This window comes from Hippoglossus stenolepis, chromosome 16 (genome assembly GCF_022539355.2).
Source record: "Hippoglossus stenolepis isolate QCI-W04-F060 chromosome 16, HSTE1.2, whole genome shotgun sequence".
Lineage (NCBI taxonomy): Eukaryota > Metazoa > Chordata > Actinopteri > Pleuronectiformes > Pleuronectidae > Hippoglossus > Hippoglossus stenolepis.
In genome coordinates, this window is record NC_061498.1 from 12,417,751 (window position 1) to 12,435,752 (window position 18,002).

The following is an 18,002-nucleotide window of genomic DNA, read 5'->3' on the forward strand; positions in this document are numbered from 1 at the left end:
CGGAGGCATAATAATATAAAATAGCAGCAGTGTTCGCAGGGTATCAATATGACTGACTGTTATGAGATCGAGAAGTGTTTGTTTCACTTGCAGTCCATCACTATTTCACGCTTTACAACTGAAAGCTTAAATGAAATGTCACCGGCTGGTGATTATCTGCTCCTAATAAAGCTTTAGTGCTTTTACTTTAAAGTTTCTTCCCTGGGGACAGCGTGTACTATTTATAGGGGAACTTTAAAGATGCATCAAGACGAGACAAGTGAATCCTCCCCTGACGGCCAATTGTAAATAAAACTTGCCTCTTATGGCCGAGATGGTTCCACATCAAACAAAAAAGAGTGAGATGTCTCGAGTGAAAGATGGTAAGCCTCCGTTCCACTGATCATAATTTTAGATGAAAAGGTTTTTCTAAAAATAAATTGCCAACAAGCTTTTTTCAGATCAATGCTTGTCAAGGCCCCTTCATCATCTGTCACTGTTTGTATACGATCTGTGATTTATAGCTGAGGGTATAGGACAGTGTCTGTTGCGTGAAACAAACACTGGAGTATGGTGATGAAGTGTCGGATTAATCAAAACCTTGCAAACAAAATCTAAAACAGCGGTCTTGGTAATCAGGCTGGATTTTTAGAGTCAGTGTCTTTAGGTAGCTCCATCACTTATGCGTCATGTACTCAAATCAGGCTGATAACCATCCTGAATAATAGAATGTTTGTTATGTTACAACGACCAGTGGGTGTGAGTAATTGTCCTTACAGCAGCACCAAGTAATGATGTATTTTGTGCTTGTACTCTGGAGGCCTCTGTTTGATTTGATCCTATTAAACACTTACAAATATTACATTTCTAGAACTGTTCTCTTGTTTGAGCAGACAATCATTTATTTATATGGTTTTCTTGGATAATCACTTTGGTGATGTAAGGCTCTGTTCACCTACTTGAACACTGTGTTTGTTTGTTCATGTTTTAGCCTCAAGAAAAAGACCCAGTGTTGAAATTGTTGGAAAGTTGATTGAGACTGTTAATTGGAAATGGGTTACCAAAAAGAAGAAACGAGCAACGAAACCTTTTCTAAAATTAGGCCCTTTCTTAAGATGCAGATTTAAAAAGAAGCTTTCTATGTAATTTATTTTTTGCTTGACGATGAGTAAAGAGCATTTAATGTAGTAGATATTTATTATATTTATTTATCATTTGTCAACTGACCTGGATAAAACTAATACTTCAATATACATTGCACTGAATCAAAATGCTATAGTTAGACATTATGTTGACCTTGAGGAAATCTTCTCTATCTGTATCTCTCGGAATATATAACACCTTATGTGCATGTTTAAAAGTCAGTCAGTTTGTTGGTGACTGTCGTTTTGAATTTTGGTGGCGAGAAGATTTGGATCTTTACAGACCATTTTTAGACTGATCACAAGTGTGTAAGGGTTGTAATTAGAGCTGTTGCACCAGACAGTCACTCTCTCTCATTGGCTCTCTCTCTCTCTCTCTCTCTCTCTCTCCCCCTGATTCACTCACTCATCGGGGTCTCTTCCACTTTGTGTTGTCCTCTTCCTGCTCTCTCTCTCTCTCTCAAACTGGCTCTGTGGAGCGAAGCAGCCCCAGAGGTGTCTGACAACCTTCAGCACAGCCAAAGGCGACGCTTCTGTGATGCCACCCCACTCCAACTATTCACCACTCTAAATTTTCTTCATTTGGAAAGTGCCTGATGTGCTTTTGCGCAACAATCTTTACACTACTATTTTTCCAAGGAGAGAAAGTACAGGGGCGCTCAGCGCTTTTACGCATGGAAGTTGGAATCAGCCTCGCTACCTTTACGCATGGCTGTGGCTCGTCTCCTCGGAGGATGCTGCCGGGCTTATGAGAGCGTGCCAGCGCGTCAACAGCGGAGTAAAAAGTGAGCAACGATGCGGGGCACTGAGCTGCTGCTCGGCTACTTTCTGGTGAAAGTTATGGTGTGCGACGCGGAGGGCGAGCCGGGGCAGACCGACGACTTCATGATAATGACCGCGTTTAACGAGTCCAAGGAAGGGGAGCGCGTAGTGACGGAGAGCCCGCATGTAGAGGACAAGTGCCGCGGCTACTACGACGTGATGGGCCAGTGGGACCCGCCGTTCGTGTGCATGACCGGCAGCTACCTGTACTGCTGCGGCACCTGTGGCTTCAGGTTCTGCTGCGCGTTTAGGAGCTCCAGGCTGGACCAGACCAACTGTAAGAACTACGACACCCCGCCGTGGATGATGACGGGCAAACCTCCGCCGAAAGTGGACGTGGCGCTGGAGTCCGCGAAGGATAAAACCAACCTCATCGTGTATGTCATCTGCGGGGTCGTGGCCATTATGGCACTGATAGGGATTTTCACCAAGCTTGGTCTGGAGAAGACGCACCGTCCGCACAGAGAGAACATGTCGAGGTAGGTCGGAATGTTCACCAATTCAGGTTTTAGGCTATTTATAATTACTTAGTTTTGTTGTATCACAACACTAGTGTAAAAGAAACATATAAAACAATGTTAAATTAACCAATATATGCCTTTCAGAGCCATGCAAGAACATAACTCACTTGTGGAAAAAGAGACTAAGAATTTTAACAATAGCAAGTCACAAAGCAAAAAGTTAATTTGTTAAAAAAGGTGTGTAAAGCTATAAAGTTCAGCTTCACTCACAGCACATTTTTAACAGTGATATCCAGATTTTAGACAAGGGAGAAAGATTCAGAATGTCTGAATGCACCACTCTTCAGAGAAAGACTCATCATATTCTCCGTTATGTGTCCTGCCTGCACAACAGTTGGCGTCACAGTTGTGAGTTAAAGGCAAACGTGTATTTGTTATGTTTTGGCCCAAAACTTCAGTTGACAAATTTCACTGATGTTGTGTAACTTGTGTTCTACATGGCACATATGCCTCTCCTCAAGTTAAAACAGTTTTTTATTTTTGTCCAAATAAGAAGAAAGTGACCATGTTAAACACTAAAATGAATAAATTCTAGTTTGGGCTAATCATTTGTTGATTCATTTTCTGCATGTTACAATCGAAAACAAGCACAGCGTCACCTCTACTGTTGCACGGATTCAGATTTCTTTTTACTACATCATTAGTTATCTGCAAGGTTTCCGTGTACAGCCTATAACTGTCATATGCCCATATCATTCAGTCAGATACAAGTACCTGAATCGTACATTCCAAAAAAAGTTGAAAGTGACACTTCTCACTCTCAACGGTTGCCACCTTGGCTACGTATTGAAAGGGGATGGACAACCAATGGATTTTAAATCTCTCTTTGGGGTCTGAGAAAGCCAATGAGAAAATGGCAGCCTGCGTCAATTTTCCCTGTTGCAGGAAACACACAAGAAGATCAAACTTTCATCTTTAAGTCAAGTAAGCAAAGCTGCCAAATTATTTAGGAGCCAATCATGGCAACATGCTGCGATCGTCTTTTTCTTTGAGGCTGTGTTTAGTCGGGACGATACCGCCCTGTTGGAATGACGTAACACTTTTTTTTTTTACAGAAAGCCTGTGTTACAAACTTGAGACATGAATTATGAAAGATGAGGGCTGTTATTCTTCAAGAGGGTCTGAAGAAACTATGAAGAATGCAAGATCCAGTGTTGGACTTTGACCCATACTAAGGAGAAAAACACTATTACCCGATTTACCTGATTTATAGAGGTGCAATGCTAAATTGCGGGAGTGCCCCTTTAAACCACGGATTGCTGAGAGTTAGTGTCCCTTCTACTACAGACAGCACTGCTTTTCTCCTATTCACCACAAGAGCTCCTTCCCCAACCTCAACCAGGCACTTTAAAAATGGTCATGCCTGATTTCTCAAGTCACTGACAAACAAAATAATGTTCGCAAAACCTGGAGTGGACTGTTTCCCTCACTGAGATTTTTGTCATCTTTCTAGGGCTCTTGCGCACGTGATCCGCCACCCAGCCTCAGAACATACGGACGACATCGGACTCAGCCATCACTATGAGAACATACAAACCAGAGTCACAGTTAACAGTCTCCGTAAGTATTATTAACGTCGGCTAAACACCTACACACACACATTCACATGAGGGAGCAGTTTAAACACCTTCTGCACACCTGTATATCTACATAGCTGCTGCCATCTGCTTTCACTAACTATGCTAACGTAAACCCCACTCATATATTCTTAGTTTTTTCAACACCAAATATAAACTTAATTTTCTTCTTACACATTCGCTTGTCCATCCGGAATTAGCTCTGGAACCGGAAGTGGTGAAAGGAAAAAAGGAAAAAAAGAAGCCGTCCAAAAATCTGCAGGCTGGTGAAGTAATTAGTCATGCCCCCAGCAATCACTTAAAATACACACTAATTACCACCGACAGCGTGGAGCTCTCTTTCTTAGCCAGTTCTTACTGTACGTAACAGTGTTAGACACCCTCATTCTCTCATTCATCAGCATTAACGCCTACACACACCCACACAGATGCACGGAGACAGAAAAGTTCTTATTAATGCTAAACCGGTTTCCTGCCTTGACAGCTACAGTCAATGAAGATCTCTCTGCCTCTCTCCTGCATTTCATATTTTTTAAAAAAAGAAGGTTTTTACAGTCAAGCAACATTTGTGTGTCATAATTCATAATTTAGGAAAAGTGAATTCTTTGCCTTAGGTGTGAATTAAGTCTCCTGATACTTATCAGGATAAATAATTACACATCACACACTGAACAGTAAGGCTAAGAAGCCAAAGGAATCCATATAATTATTAATCGAGGCAGGTTATGTCTTTGTGATCCAGTTGCAGAGTGAAATGACAATCAGTCACGCTCTGACCTTCCTTAAGGCAGCTGCTTCCCAGGATGTTTGATCTCAGGCAGATGCAAGTAAATATCAGGGATTATCATGTTCTGTGAGAGACCACACCTCTGCATGTTCTTATCACAACCTATATGAAAACAGCAGGCGACTTCCGCGATTAGTTCAAAAGGTTTTGTAATTAAAGAAACCACCTGGAGTAATCATGGGTTGCAACGTAAACCAGCCTGATCTTCTCCACACAGATTACCTCGTTGTACACAGCCAGGATTCAGTTGCACAAATATGCGAGCACTTTCAATAGGCAGCCTTTAGTGATAATGGATCAAATTGCACGTTTATTAAAATTCAAGGGAAAATAAGCCCCCCAAAAGTCAGATGAATAAATAAATTCCTTTTCCACCCAGGCTGAACATTCTCCACAATGTTATAATGCAAAAGTTAGTTCAGTCCAACAGAAGCAAATATGATGTAAAAAGGCCAAAACTTATACCAAGACGAAAATGTTCATATTAGTCAGAATCGATAATTATCACGATTAATGTAACAATATTATTTTCTTTTAATGTTCTTAAAACATTTTACAAATCTGAGGTCGATCATTAAAGTGTTCTACCTCTTCACTGTGTTTCCACAATGCAGAAGCATCATATCGATATATACATGTACATATTGGACTTTTGTTATATTGCTAATGATAAAAATTACATTGTGATAGTTATTGATATTGTTTTATTGCCCAGCTCTGGAATGTACAGTATTATCACTATTATTATAGAAATGTTGTGAAATCACACACCTCATTTAAAAGACAAGACACTGCGGTTTTCTACCTGCTGTTTAACTTGCTCCTGGTCTTTGAACATGTCTGCACTCTGTTTGTGTCACCTTAAAAATTTGTGTTTGTATTTCTGCATCTCACTATAAATATTACACAAGTAAGACAAGTATTTGATTCCACTTCAAAAAAAAACTCAATAAGGAAGGTATTCTATTTTAAGAGCTCGACTTTTTTTACTCCCTAAATATCGGCTGAGGTGAGGTGTCAGCACTGACATGATAATAATTAATCATTCTAAAATCAGAGCGCTCTCATCTTACCTTGCTGCCTCACAGAATAATTATCAGTTCATTAACAACCAGCCAACACATTGACGGATAGGATGAATGTGATGGAAAATATACTGTATGCCTTCTTTAGTGCAATATGTGCAGTATTATACTTTTCTATCAGCTGCTGTTTGACAATCAGAGCAGCACAATTTAATAAAATTATGCACTGATGAATTTACTTGCTAATTACACATTAGGCAGTTCTTATCACACAAAAGCACGGTCAAGTGTTTCTGGTCATTTTGGTTTTAATGAGTTATTTCTATAAAAACAGAGGTAAAAGTCAAGATTGACAGCTGAGACTGACTTGCAATTGGTCGAACAGGTTGGACCTCGCTACCGCAGCTCCACACCAACATCGCAACTGCCCAGAATGTGGCTCCAAATGAAGTCACTAAAATAAACATACTTTTGCACTGGTACACCCCAGACAAGCACCTTTTCAGTCTAAATCTATTCATTCAAGATTGTGTTACTAAATTACTAAAAAGAAAACACTGATGCTGAGTGATGGGAGCTTTTCTTATACATTGTGGCCTTGGACACGGAGATGCACGGCACAGTGTGTTGGCTGCTGAAATCTTACAAATGGATATGGGAGGGATTCTGTGTAACTCACCTGGCAACAGCACGGGGACGGCTGTTGTTTTCTTGACAGCGATCCTCGCCAGGTTACAAGAGGTTAGGTGATCTTTTTTTGCCACATGACGGATCCACCCTGTACTCGTCCTCTCCAGCTGGGCTTTCTAGTGGCAGGTGTGACTATGCCCCAGCTATAATCATCACAGCTTATTACGGATACTGGTGCAAAGCAGTGATTGAAATGCTGCAGAGGGAGGCCCTGGTCCTCATCTGTTGCCTGTCAAAGATAACAAAAATCTGTTAGACTGGGCTACCAGCTCTCATTCTCCTCAAGACACCACTAATACACATTTTGCGATCAGGGTTTCTTTGGCCACCAGCACTATCATGTCCATGCCCTGCTGGCAATGTGCGTATATGGGGCAATTGTGAAGTGTGGCCTCTTTTTACTCCAGGCAGTCAGCCAGGGAGAACAAAGTCTCCACTCACTGCCAACACTCCACTGGTCCATGACAGTCCATTTCCTCGCTGCCAGATAGAAATGTATTTCAGCTGCATTTCCTGTGACAGCAGCTGAGAAACCGCTACCAAATGTAGAGTCTATACCTATGGACTTATTTTCCGCCTGCCATATACTTCACTCTGAACTGAATCTAACAACCTTTAAGGAAGGAATTACAGATTCGCATCACAGAGAGATTAAAAATATTTGGACAAAGATGCATGAACTGTTTTGGTTTCATCCTTAACAGTTTCTGAAAGTGGCCATGCTCCATGTGCAGTTTGTTTATATTTAATTTACACCACATTGACAAATGACAGTGATCGTTGGGCCTTTGCAAATGAAAAGTAGAGATTTTGTGAACATCACAACTATCTTGAATAAATGTGAAACTAGAATTAGCACCTCGAGATTATATGACTCTGCCAACCTGTCAAGTTGCACTTTACATTAATGTCTGTCCAAACTGTTATTTTTTAATAATATGCAGATTAGTTCTTAGGTTTGGCCAAAAAAGTGTGTTGTGAGGTCACAGTGACCTTTAACAACAAACATCCAGCTCCTCCTTGAGTCCAAGGAAATGGTTCTGCCAAATTGGAAGAAATCTCCTCAAGGTATTCTGGAGATTTTGTGGTCATGAGGCATAAAACATGCCTGTGGGATCACAGTCACCTTCAACCCCTGAAAATCTCATAAGTTCATCTTTGTGTCCAAGTAAAAGTCCGAGCCAAATTTGAAGAAATATCCTTGTCTGTCCCACTGTCTCGATCATGATAGTTACAGTTTCCCTCTTTCTTTACAATTTGAGTCGTTCATCACCAGTCTTTACTCTTAGTTCAACTGACACAAAAATGAAGTCTTACTGTCACCTTAAGTTTATTGGAATAATGGGAAAAATAGATATTTTTACAACATTACGAGTGCCCTACTCTTGCTCTTTACAATGTTAATTCTACATAAAGCATTAGTTTAATAACTTTTCAAAGTGCTATAAACAGGCAGCTTCATTGTTCTCTTTCAGATATTGTATTTCAGTTTCTTAAATATTTTCACCTCTCCAATGTTTTGCGCTATGACTTATATTTAGGGTAGTGATGACATTAACAGTAAACTTGTTTCCATCATTTAAAACAGCACGAATAACTATCCAACTTAATCATGTCAACAAAAAACAAAGTATTTTCGCCTCATCATATCATAACCACCGAAATAATTTTGTATATTTTCAGTGCATAGTTATATGCATCTCAAAAGACGTAAACAAACATAAAACTTTTGACACCAAGTAGATTATTCTTGCCTAAAAAAATAACGAGGTTAAATTATATGTCTGAATTAAAAGAACTGGTTTGATCAAATACTTAACTCATACATTTATATATATATGTCATTAGTGATTATGTAAACACAATATAGATATATTTTTGTCTGTTAAGGGTTTCAGGAGAGTGACAGATGACAAGATATTGACACGGAGAGAATGGAATATTTTCATCACTAACTTGAAAGTAGGCTGTCTGTAAATAAGAGCGCCCTTCTCCTTGTACCATTTATTTCAGGGCAAACAGCTCCCAAAATACTCTCTTAAATCTTTTATGAGTTTCAGGGACGTGTCTGTGTCTGGAGTGTTAACTTGCTTATTCCCCGCAAATAACCATGGATTCTTTAACCTTACGAGTCTCCAGAAGTGGCCTACTTACTTCCAGCGGCTGACATAAAAGGTGCGACTTTGACAGTCACAACAGCACAAGCGCAAGTAACACTTGAGTCAACACAAAGTCAGACAAACATTAAAGAGAGACAAACAACTACATACATCAGCACATCAGTTCACATGTATTTTGGCACCCTGACAATAGCTATAAAAGTTGCAACAGATGTTAAGAAAAACAGGACTTGAGCTTATTAACTGCAACGAAATCTATTCCCATCTAAGACTATAGTATTTCTAAAGGATATTTGGGATTCAGGAGACACTGACACAAGCTGAAAAATAACAAATGTTGGGATACAAAAAAGTGAGTGGCTTCTAATTTTAAAGGGGATACCCTGAGTTCGACCTTGAGTCGAACCCTCAGATCACAAACCAACTCCCGATGGGTGGCTCAAATAACAAAGATATCAAAATAGTTTTCCGTATTTGATTGAGATCATTTGACAATAAACTGCATGGGGATTCATTTGATCTGTGTTCTTGTTAGTGTTGTTTTAAACAGACAATATTTATAGTGTGTCACTGTGTCCATGGAAGCGGAAGAAGATCTAATTTGACTTTCAGAGTTAAATGAGACCACACTGAATGAGAGCCTGTGGCCCACTTGCAGTGACGAGTATGAAACTGAAACAGGTCAACAAGCTCAGAAAGGAACCAGACGATGTTACACACATAAGATTTGAAACAGACAGGTTTTGGAGGATTTGATTGTTTTAGTTAGTAAATCAGCATCAGCTCCAGCTATGACACAAACTGTAAACACATTTATATTAAATGGTCAGCAACGATTCTGCTTCACGTTTGTATAAAACTAATTGAACTAGTTTCTTTTACAGATTTAAAGGATTTAATGAGTTTTTTTGAAGAGCACTTCATCACCTAGTTTTATAAGTTATCTGTATACGTGAAAGTGCTGTCTTTCTTACCGACTACAGCTTTTTATGAAGGCTTTTAATAAAACCGGATAACACCGGAGCTTGTTATAAAGAAATCCTCATCTTAAAGAGAACACAGTGGCACCGTCAATCCTTTGCTACCTTAACTGAACTCCAAATCTGATCTCAATCATTACACCGCCCACTCGTCAAGGTGTGGTGAGGAGAAAGACTGGTTGGAGCTGATCTCTCCATCATTTCATGAGACAGCATCGATAATTTGAGACTTTCCAAAATTAATTAGCACAGGAATAAGATTTCTTGCTGACCAGTGGGGAATAAGAGCCTAATTAACCTATTTTCTGTATTAATGATCTGTTTTTATCGGACACATTCTGGAACTAGGACTAGAGGACTCCCAAAGTTTGTAAACTTCCACCATTAACAAGTATAATAGGATCAGGACAAATAAGATATTTACAACCTCAAGGCATTTAAAATAGCCATCACGTCAAACATGTTGATATCTTGGTGCATGTATTTAGAAACGTTTTTAAAACACCCCCTGTACAAGTTTTTATTGAAAAATTCCAGCAGTTGAAGTCCAGTACAATTCCTTCAATTGTACAAATATTAGTACTAAATGGCCCAGGACTAGAGGAAATATCTAGGTCAAAACCAGGCCTTTTAATAAAGAATGGGTTAAATCACAGCTTTATTGCAGCCATATAGGTAAATGAAGCATTAGAAGAAAAGATCTAGACGATGGGAGAGCAGCAAAATCTCTAGAGTAAAACCCAATGGAGCTTGAACTGACCGGAGGGTGCCAGCAAAGCCATCTTCCAAGTACAACACATTTGTAGGAACTTCTGCAACAGTGTTGAGAATAACTATATGATCCCCATTGTAAGAACAACATTTGAAATTAAGTGAGTCCTTTTGTTCTTAATCTTTATTCTTTACTTCTACTATGCACAGATTCTATTCTAACCAGTCTTCAAACCGCCGCCTGTGAATTCGACTGCTCCTCTAATCTCCTCCAATCTAAACGCAGTGAAGACACTCTGAACATCTGTTGGCTCTGTCATGCCAGTAGGCAGGGGGCCAGTCTCTTTGCTGTGCACCCCTTAATTTACCAGATGTCTACTGTAGGATAAGTACAGTTTTACAAAGAGCAGTCATGACTCTCCAGCTGGGTGCCCACAAAAAACCTACTTGAGGGAAAGTGACACTATCAAGTTGGAATGACCATTATTGTATATTCACATGGCAAAATGATCTACATCCTGGGAATTCTACACACATTCACTTAGAGGAGAACGATCTTAAATGTAACAAAAATAATTAATATGAATATTACATAAAAATACGTGTATAATATTTGTACTTACTACCTCGATGATAATAGGGATTCTGTTACCTTTTTTATACCTAAATGTCAAAAATGATTAATTGCTTATTCACATGCTTGCACTTAACAACAGTGTCTGCATTTCTACATTAACAACTTGTGTTTTCCCTCGTTTAGATAGCAGCCAGCTGAACAACATTGTCAAAACGTCAACTCTGATAACGCAGCCTTACCCGGCAGTGGGACAGGTCACCAGCCCCTATGAACAACAGAAGCCTGTCAAGGATCTCAACAAGTACGCCACGCTCAAGGCTGTGGGTAAGAAGCTGCTCACATCACGGTGAACCTTAATGATGAGGAAGCTGTTAGCGTTCATCATTTGATCTGATTAGCGAGCTCATTACATCCAAATAAAACTTGCATAATTAATCAGGGCTTCCCTGCATCTTATAAGATGGAGTGCCAGGGTTTAATTGAGTGAACCGGAAAGACTATAATCAATAATCTGAGTGAGCATGGGGGAAGATTTATACATTTCATAAGGCAGTAAATGAATCTGCAATGCTTCAATAAACTATAGATAATTGTAGTTAGTGTTAAATAGTGCTTGTCTCAACAGTAAAAACAATTATAAATGAGACATTATCCTCATATTTAGGTTCATAATATTAATTTGGGTTATTACATGAAAAGGTTTATATGCTCCTAATGTTCAGAAAACACACCCCTTTTCTCATACTGTCCATTGCTGCAGCTCCTCCTTTCAGCCTCTGTCTCAAACACTTGGTTTCAGCTCCTGTCTCATTAAGGCCCCCCTCCTGAAAAAGCCCAGTCTGCTCCCATTGATCAGCTGGCCCCATCTGTTGTAATTGGTCTACCTCTTCCAGCGCGTCAACAAAATATCGGCTGCCAGGCTAACTCAACCTGGCTTTGTTAGCCTTTGTTAGACTTAGTTAGGCTTTGTTAGGGGACGTGCCAGACCAGCAGTTCAGTGTGCATTTTGAAAAAGATGGGGATCACAACCGGACTACTGACGGTTGTTAGTAAACTTTAAACACCATACGTGTTGTTAGAAATAAACATATTCTTTAGTTGGTTTAAATCACCAACAAATCTCTGGCTAACAGAAATCCATGTCAGTTAATCCACAGTCCATCAACACAAACAGAGAGAGGGGAACAAAGTGTATTTATAGAACCAAGTTTGTTGTTCTTCTCATGTACTAATTTTGGAAAGTCTGCAGCCGTTGCCTGGACGAGCAGCACTTCAGACAAGGAATAATAGCAAATGCCAAAATAGTTCCACAAAGGAAGGTGGTGCTATGTTTCCTATCGTCTATGATCTTGGAAAGAAAAACAAAAACCACACATATTTGTAGTGCAAGGGCAAAGGGCAGGGGCATACGAATTCTAGTTTATTGTTCTATTTTCTCTGCTCATCTTCCATTGTTTTAATCTTTTAAGACCAGTGCTATAAATAAAGTCTATTATTATTATTATTATTATGATCATTATTATTGTAATATTGGATTGCCCCCCTAATATTAAATATTTATCATAATAGAATTTCAGTATTTAACAGTATTCAACCTTGACTTGATTGCTAAAAAGAGAACTCAATCATATCTTACACAATTTTGATTCCACAACTTTTCGTATTGATTCCTGCTTGTTCTCCTACTGCTCCTAATAATAATAATAATAATAATAATAGAGGAAAATAAGCAGCATTAAAGTGAAAGTATTCGTGGATGTGTATTTAACACAGTGAAACAGGAGTCTTTTTATAGATTGTACCTGAATCAATTTGCTGCGACCGACAGACCTGGCCTTAGAAAGAATGATGGATTACCTGCATGCATGTATAGTAAGTCCAACCACAAGAAAACCGCTCAATCTCTTTGTGATTCACTGCAGCAGCTGAAGCTTCGATGCTGCAAATCCACTGAAGTGCCGTCAAACAAACTGATCATTAGGGAAAATAAAAATAGAGCAAATCTTAGCTAATGAGACTGGGGACAGGAGACAATCAGGAGCAATCAAAACACAAATGAGTTAGGGCGTGGTGGTGGGAGCACCGTGAGACATGTGAGCCTCTGTCGTGCTTATCTCACATGTACTAATCTACCTGCACGGATGGGTTTGCTGAAGTAGCTGCTGTGAAAGATGTTGCTGCTCATCACCACATTATTCACTCTGTACCATGAAGTGAGAGCTGAAGACACACCCTGCTGTTGATGGGGGTCTGATATGTTGGTATGGAAGGACATAAAGAAAAGATATATTTTGCTGTGGTCTATAGGCACAAATCTAAGCCTGTGTTTCAATAAAATTATTTCATACAAACAACAAATGACCACACACACATACTGTATTTATTATACTTAATTGGCACAAATTGAATCTTACCTAATGGCTCATGGGAATGGACATTGTGAAAATATAGCCGACATTTAAACATTTAGTGACTTCCTGTAATAGACAGTGTGAAGCCACCACATCACGATCAGCATCCTCAAGTACATTACTATGCATCAAAGTAATGACAATGTATTCACAGTGAATAGATTTTGTTAGAATTCATTCATATTTGTCTCATTCGGGGGAAACATGAACCTTAATTACCATTGACATTACATATAATTTAAAGCATTAATAACTATTCAAATATTAATTTAAAGTGGCAGAAAATGTTTGTATTTTGCTTCTAATCAACTTTTTCTCTTTTTTGGTTTAATGCAATTGACTATTAGAAAATATGGGGATATACACAGGGCAACTGGTTGCAAAGAGGAGCCAGTTTTTCGGAGAAATTGACCCTACTTCTCACTCGATTTATAACGTCAGTAAACATTTCCCTCAGGAGTTTATGTTCTTAATTGTTAGTTTGAAGTCTGTTGATTTTCATTATGTAAATTGTGGTCTCATTTAGAGACAACGAAGCACTGTATGCATTGGGGCATGGATAATGTGTGATTGACAGCTAGTACCGTCCAATGGGTGCAGGTCACAGGTGTAGGTGGGCATGCAGTGTCCTTGAGCTTTGTCAGCCTCATCCCCCCCCCCCACCCACTCATCCACATGTGGTTACTTCTGGTTTCAACAAACGAAGCTGGCGCTGGACAAACCGCCAAACTCGAGGATTCAAAATGGCATTTCACAAATAATGGGTGATGTCTAGTTGCCACTTGGCAATGACTAATGAGATTAAGAAATGACACAAAACTACTATGTTGTTTCTTTGTGTCTGTTAGCAGAGAAAGCCAACGACGGCTTCTACAGCAACCGTCGGCAACTGATCGAGATGGCAACCAAGGGCAGCCTTCCTATGGAAGCTATGGATATGGAGCCAGAGCCGAGTAATCCTTACAGCCCACCCAGACAGCTGTCCTCCAAGCAGAGTGAACACAAATACAAAAGCCCCAAGGGCCACAGCTCCCATTCACTGTGCTACAGCTCCAGCACTGTTGCCAGCCCAGTGGTGCTAACATCCTGGGACAGCAAGGACACGCTGGGACTGAGACAGAGCTACGGCCAAAAGAAACTCTGCATCGTGGAGAAGGCGCTGCACACCACCCGCTACATGCCTCCACAACCATACTTTGTCACCAACAGCAAGACAGAGGTGACGGTATGAAGGACTGTTTGAACATCAGGCTTCAAAGGAGTCTGTGAAGTACAGTAACTGCTGACTGAGGGCAGGTTTGCAAGACAGCAGCATAGACTTCTGTCTGTATTGGCAGTTGTGCATGTAATGAGGTGCATTTCAGATGCCACCTACAGGTGAAGTGATCTCTAACAGGACTCGGTAGCGATCACCGTGCCCCAGGAAGACACAGTGATTCATATATTGTCATCAATATTCATATAATCCAAGTGCTAATACAAACCACAACAGCTAAATGTATCATTTATATCAGTGATGAGGCATGCAACACCTACTGAGCAGCTGTCAATAATCACTAAGATATAAAAAGAATCTGTTATATTATCTAATGTCTAAATGAGAAAAACCTTTCATGTTCACTGTATTAAATCAAGTTGTCTTTGGTTGATTGGGTATTGAATCATGAAATGGGTTATTAACTTTGTTAATACTATTTAGAAATAGGCTGTAACAGCTTACGATTAAAGAGTGGAAATTAATGCATTAATCCTAAAAATGCATAAAATTCAGAAAACCATCTGAATAAATCAAATCAGACCAAATTACATTTATTTTATTGACTTATCCGAAATGAAAAGATCCAGTTGTCTTCAGTGTGCGACATGAGAATGTGAATGAGTTCAGAAAACTGTTAAATGAGGATATAGATAACATTATGGTAGAATGGTTTTTAACTGTATTATCCTCACACACTAACCGTTACTGTGCTGTCAATAAGAGCCCTCTCAAAAGATAACTCACATTTTTATTGTTATTCAGAAAGTATAAGAAGACCAACATTGTTCAAAAGTATTATTCAGGAACATTAAGACAATAAAGACATTTCAGTCTGTGATGACGTTAACTTAACGTTGCCTGGAGATCCATTTAAATTGTGTGAACGTAGCATCACTGTAGATGTTTCGTCTTGAAGCGAAACAAAGTCACGGTCAACAGACATCCTATACATTCCCATGACAACTATAGGAGAAGTAGCTGCAGAGTGTTGAAACAGTGTTGTGTTGGTGTAATAGTGCCTCTCATCAGTACCAGCATGTGAGTGATTAACCTAGAATTTACTGTGGAGGAAGCCCCAGACCTAGAATGGTGATTGGTCTTAGTCATGAGTCCTACATCAAGCCCCCCCGACAGAAGTTGTTTTCTCTGTGAAGACTTGGTTTGCATTAATGTATGCATGCAGCATTTTAATCCCAAATCTCACATTTAATTAATGTATCTGGTATAAAAAGGAGAAAATGTAAGTAGTAGGAGCTGATGTGTCCATTGTTGGAGGTTCATTTTGAGTTGTGAAGCAAGTCAAGGTTGTTTTTGCTACACATATCAATGGGTCATAGAAATACATATATACAAGTTGTTATACCGACCATAGGAAACTACTGTACAACAATATTCATCTGCCATTTTGTTAACTATTTGAACCAAGGTGAAATAAGCCCCGTCTGCTGGGAATCTGAAAGTTTTTGGTCGACACTTTTTATCCCAGCTGACGAACAAATACTGAGAACTAACAAAAACTGTTACACTGATTTCCCAGCCAAGCAATATAAAGGGGTGCTCACGCCTGCCCGCACGTCTTACTCATGCGGTTGATTATTTCAGGCGACCGAGGACAAAGCTGCAGTCATCGCTGAGTGGGAAGTGGGAATTGTTCGTACAAAGATTTATTTATGTGTTCTCAAGTCCAAGTCTTACAAAACATACAAAACAAACATAACAAGAGCGCAAATGTTGCAGATTGTCATGTTTTGGTAGCTGTTTATATTGTCAGACTTTCAAAATAACTGTGAGCACTTCTTTCCAAAATATGTATATTTAGTGCACCATACTGTCCTTTCACATAATTAATAAACTGTTGGAGTGTTCATTTCACATTTATATGAAAAAAATCTGTTATTCACAAACTGATTTTTTTGTATTTATGCAAACAATGTTGTACAGTCACTTGTTATGTGAAGTCAAATGTGTTACTGAAATCCCTTTTATTAAGCTACAGTACACAATATTTACATCTGTAATAATATTCTGTTTAATATGTCTTTGCTTTGCAACATCGAGTAATGACAACCCAACAACTATTTTATATTTTGATAAAGGTTAAAGAAAAGAAACGCCCCCTATATGACCACACATCTAATACAGTTCACTGTGATGGCTACCGATTCTTTGTATCACTGTTGGCTCACTATCTGATTATTAATGAGTGTTTAATATGTGTCTTTATGTACAGTACCAATTTACACTGGAGTAAGATTCCCTTTTAATATGTTTACAGCCTCCATCAGTTCCCATCCTCCATGTCTCCTGGAAAAATATGATCGTTAAAATGTTTTCCACATGTCATAAGATACAATCCCCGCACGCGCCAGCGTCAAAAACCTTCAGTCTCCACATTGCCAGTTTTTGCCACATTACTGAATTATTTGAAAATAACAGCTAAACCAGATATTCAGTCTCAGTGCAGCCTGGAAAAGTGCAAGGTTCATGAAACAGGTTCTGAATGAGGTAAAACCTCTATGGCTGCATTTTTAGGTTTCTGTAAGATCGTGCATGCCAACAATTTCAGCTTTCATGTATTAAATATATCATAGCTTACCTTGAACACAAGAAATGATTAATGGCAAAGAGCATCTGTAGCACAATGTTTGTAGACTTTATTTAACATTCCAACTGACAGGTAAATAAATAGCAGTAAATCTACTGCAGCTTTAATTGGTTTATTCAACTGATTTACCTCTTTGTTTTTAACTAAAGGAAAACAATCATTTGGCGGATGATAGGTGGACAGGTGATAGTCTCTTTTGTTGTGGTTCCTCCTTTCTAAAATCGTGTTTCTAGCTGGTTCTACCCCCCCCTCACCACAACAGAGGGTATCATAACAACATGGACGAGTGCAGCCAAATGAACCTCTTCCATTTAATATACTACAGTTTATGTGACTTCCTGAATTTCTGTGACCCAGCTATAAAAAAGTGATGTGTCATTATACTGTCAACATTAAAATTATTTTTAATAACTGTCTCTTTCCCTGACTTAAAAAAAAAAATCCTTATTTTGGTGTAGATGCAAACTCATGTGCAAAAGTCAACATTTTAATTCTCGGGGTATAATTCATGCATCTTTATTTAAAAAAAAAAAAAAAGGTTTTGTCTTTTGTATTTAAAGATTGAGTGTTTTTTGAGCTGAAATTACAGTCTAGTAGTAAAGAGGAAAATACCTTTTTGCAACTTACAACAGCTCATGTTGTGGAGGTCGTCCAAGTGCAGCAGTCAACGACAACCTAACAATCACTCTCATTGGGTCCAAGCACCATGGAGCTATACGCACATTGATTGACTCATTGTGGCCTCACTACAGGCTGAGAGACATTTCCTGAAGGAGCTGCCACTCTCATGCGAGATG

General features: G+C 39.1%; 2 protein-coding genes across 3 annotated transcripts in view; one reads left to right on the top strand and one right to left on the bottom strand.

Annotated features, from left to right (window-relative positions):
* Nucleotides 1-18,002, bottom strand: part of mrtfbb (myocardin related transcription factor Bb) — a 72,967-nt gene that overhangs the window by 39,447 nt on the left and 15,518 nt on the right. For both annotated transcript variants that reach the window (XM_035180883.2, XM_035180882.2), the window contains exon 3: nucleotides 6,533-6,772. The gene's annotated coding sequence lies outside the window, so the exon portion shown is untranslated. The remainder of the gene's footprint in view (nucleotides 1-6,532; nucleotides 6,773-18,002) is intronic.
* shisa9b (shisa family member 9b) lies at nucleotides 1,547-17,616 on the top strand. The gene is made up of 4 exons (XM_035180885.2): nucleotides 1,547-2,422; nucleotides 3,918-4,024; nucleotides 11,115-11,255; nucleotides 14,191-17,616. The coding sequence occupies exons 1-4, from the start codon at nucleotides 1,917-1,919 to the stop codon at nucleotides 14,571-14,573; spliced, it is 1,137 nt and encodes a 378-aa protein (XP_035036776.1). The 5' UTR covers nucleotides 1,547-1,916; the 3' UTR covers nucleotides 14,574-17,616.